This window comes from Branchiostoma belcheri, unplaced genomic scaffold, assembly GCF_001625305.1.
Source record: "Branchiostoma belcheri isolate BF01 breed outbred unplaced genomic scaffold, Haploidv18h27 scaffold6, whole genome shotgun sequence".
Classification (NCBI taxonomy): domain Eukaryota; kingdom Metazoa; phylum Chordata; class Leptocardii; order Amphioxiformes; family Branchiostomatidae; genus Branchiostoma; species Branchiostoma belcheri.
In genome coordinates this window covers 7,115,510-7,117,362 of record NW_017804242.1, presented here as the reverse complement: position 1 = coordinate 7,117,362, position 1,853 = coordinate 7,115,510, and the positions used below count along the sequence as shown (strand labels likewise).

At 42.2% G+C, this 1,853-nt stretch overlaps 1 protein-coding gene across 4 annotated transcripts in view; it reads right to left on the bottom strand.

The window, feature by feature from the left end:
• LOC109482502 (cytochrome P450 4F12-like) overlaps positions 1-1,853 on the bottom strand; it is a 27,854-nt gene that overhangs the window by 6,462 nt on the left and 19,539 nt on the right. For all 4 annotated transcript variants that reach the window (XM_019785231.1, XM_019785230.1, XM_019785228.1 and 1 more), the window contains 2 exons: positions 1,688-1,814; positions 622-757 (listed from right to left, as the gene is read on the bottom strand). In XM_019785231.1, coding sequence (XP_019640790.1) covers positions 622-757; positions 1,688-1,814 — 263 coding nt within the window. The remainder of the gene's footprint in view (positions 1-621; positions 758-1,687; positions 1,815-1,853) is intronic.

The following is a 1,853-nucleotide window of genomic DNA, read 5'->3' as shown; positions in this document are numbered from 1 at the left end:
CACACACACACACACACACACACACGCACACAGACGCGCCAAAAACAATACCTTCCATTTCATGGAGGTAAAAACTCAGTGACAAATTTGGGTCTCGCTGAGGTGCAGTACATTCAGCCAACATGCTTTGTAAGTCAAAGAAAAAAAATCTCAATTTTTTCCCATCAACAGGGTTTTTTTAAAATGCTTTAACCAGTAACTGGAAAACCATCTGATTTTGGGTTAAATTCCAAAGGAATCATCATCCATATAATAAAATCAACATGGTCTTGTCTTGAACATCTCATGGACACAAAGAATTTCAAACTGTACAAAAACATACCGCCGACTGCTGAAACAATATGGCAAAGGAGACTACGTTTTGCAGGCCACTTTTGGAGGAAAAATGATGAGGTAACACACAAACTCTTACTGTGGAACCCGAGTCATGAAAAGAGAGGTCGTGGAAGACATTTAAATTACAAGCCTGCTGCGATGAAAGATAGTAAGAGAGAAATGGAAACAGACAGTCATGGGGAGACTTCGAACAAGCTTGACGCAGTGAGTAAGTGAGTGATTGAACAATTATTAGTCTTACTATATAGGCTTTAAAAATTTCCTTTACATCATGACAAAAATTACCTGCAAACAGGAAGGTGTCCACCTGCTCCCTGATCTCCTCATCTGTCATCCCTCGCCCATCCTCGTCTCGCGCCGTCAGCAAAATGTCGATAAAATCCAGCCTCTTCTTCTCCGCTAAGATCTCAGGATCCCGTTCCTAACACAACAATTGATGTATAACAATTCAAAGTAATGATAGACAAAGATGTTGTACTTTTGATCTACTTTTCATATTACATCATAGATGGACAGATCATTTTTTTAATAAGAAAACAAGTCAGCAATAAAGTCAAACACATGATAATTGAACTTAACCTTCATCTTCCCCAGACCTACCTACATACTAAACATCATTAGATGCATGCCTTGTTCTTAAATTATGCTGACCACGAATCTATGGAAACACACACACACACACACACATACACCGTACACACACACACACACACACACATACACCGTACACACACACACACACAAACACACACACACATACACTGTACACACACACACACACACACACATACACGTACACACACACACACACACACACACACACACACACACACATACACCGTACACACACACACACACATACACCGCACACACACACACACACAAACACACACACACATACACCGTACACACACACACACATACACCGTACATGCACACACACACAAACACACACACACATACACCGTACACACACACACACACGCACACACACATGCACACACACACATACACCGTACACACACACACACACACACACACACATACACCGTACACACACACACACACAAACACACACACACCGTACACACACACAAACACACACACACACACACCGTACACACACACACACACACACACACACACACCGTACACACACACACACACACACATACACACACATACACCGTACACACACACACACATACACACACATACACCGTACACACAAACAAACTACACACTGTATAAAAATCATCCTTGACGCATTAATGATAGCAAATAGAAAATAATAGTGAGTTGAATCTACATGTACAGGCCTTTAATGGATCAAACTTGACCATGAACTAACCAGTTCTTCCCTCCTTCGCCTGATGACTGAATTTGCCGTGTCGTGAACAAAGTCACACACACGGAGGAACTCGCGCCCTCCCGAGCTCAGGTAGTAGATGGTGGGAAATATGTAGTACAGGGTGTTCCTGCAAATACAGGTTAGGGACTGTACGATATTTACCGGG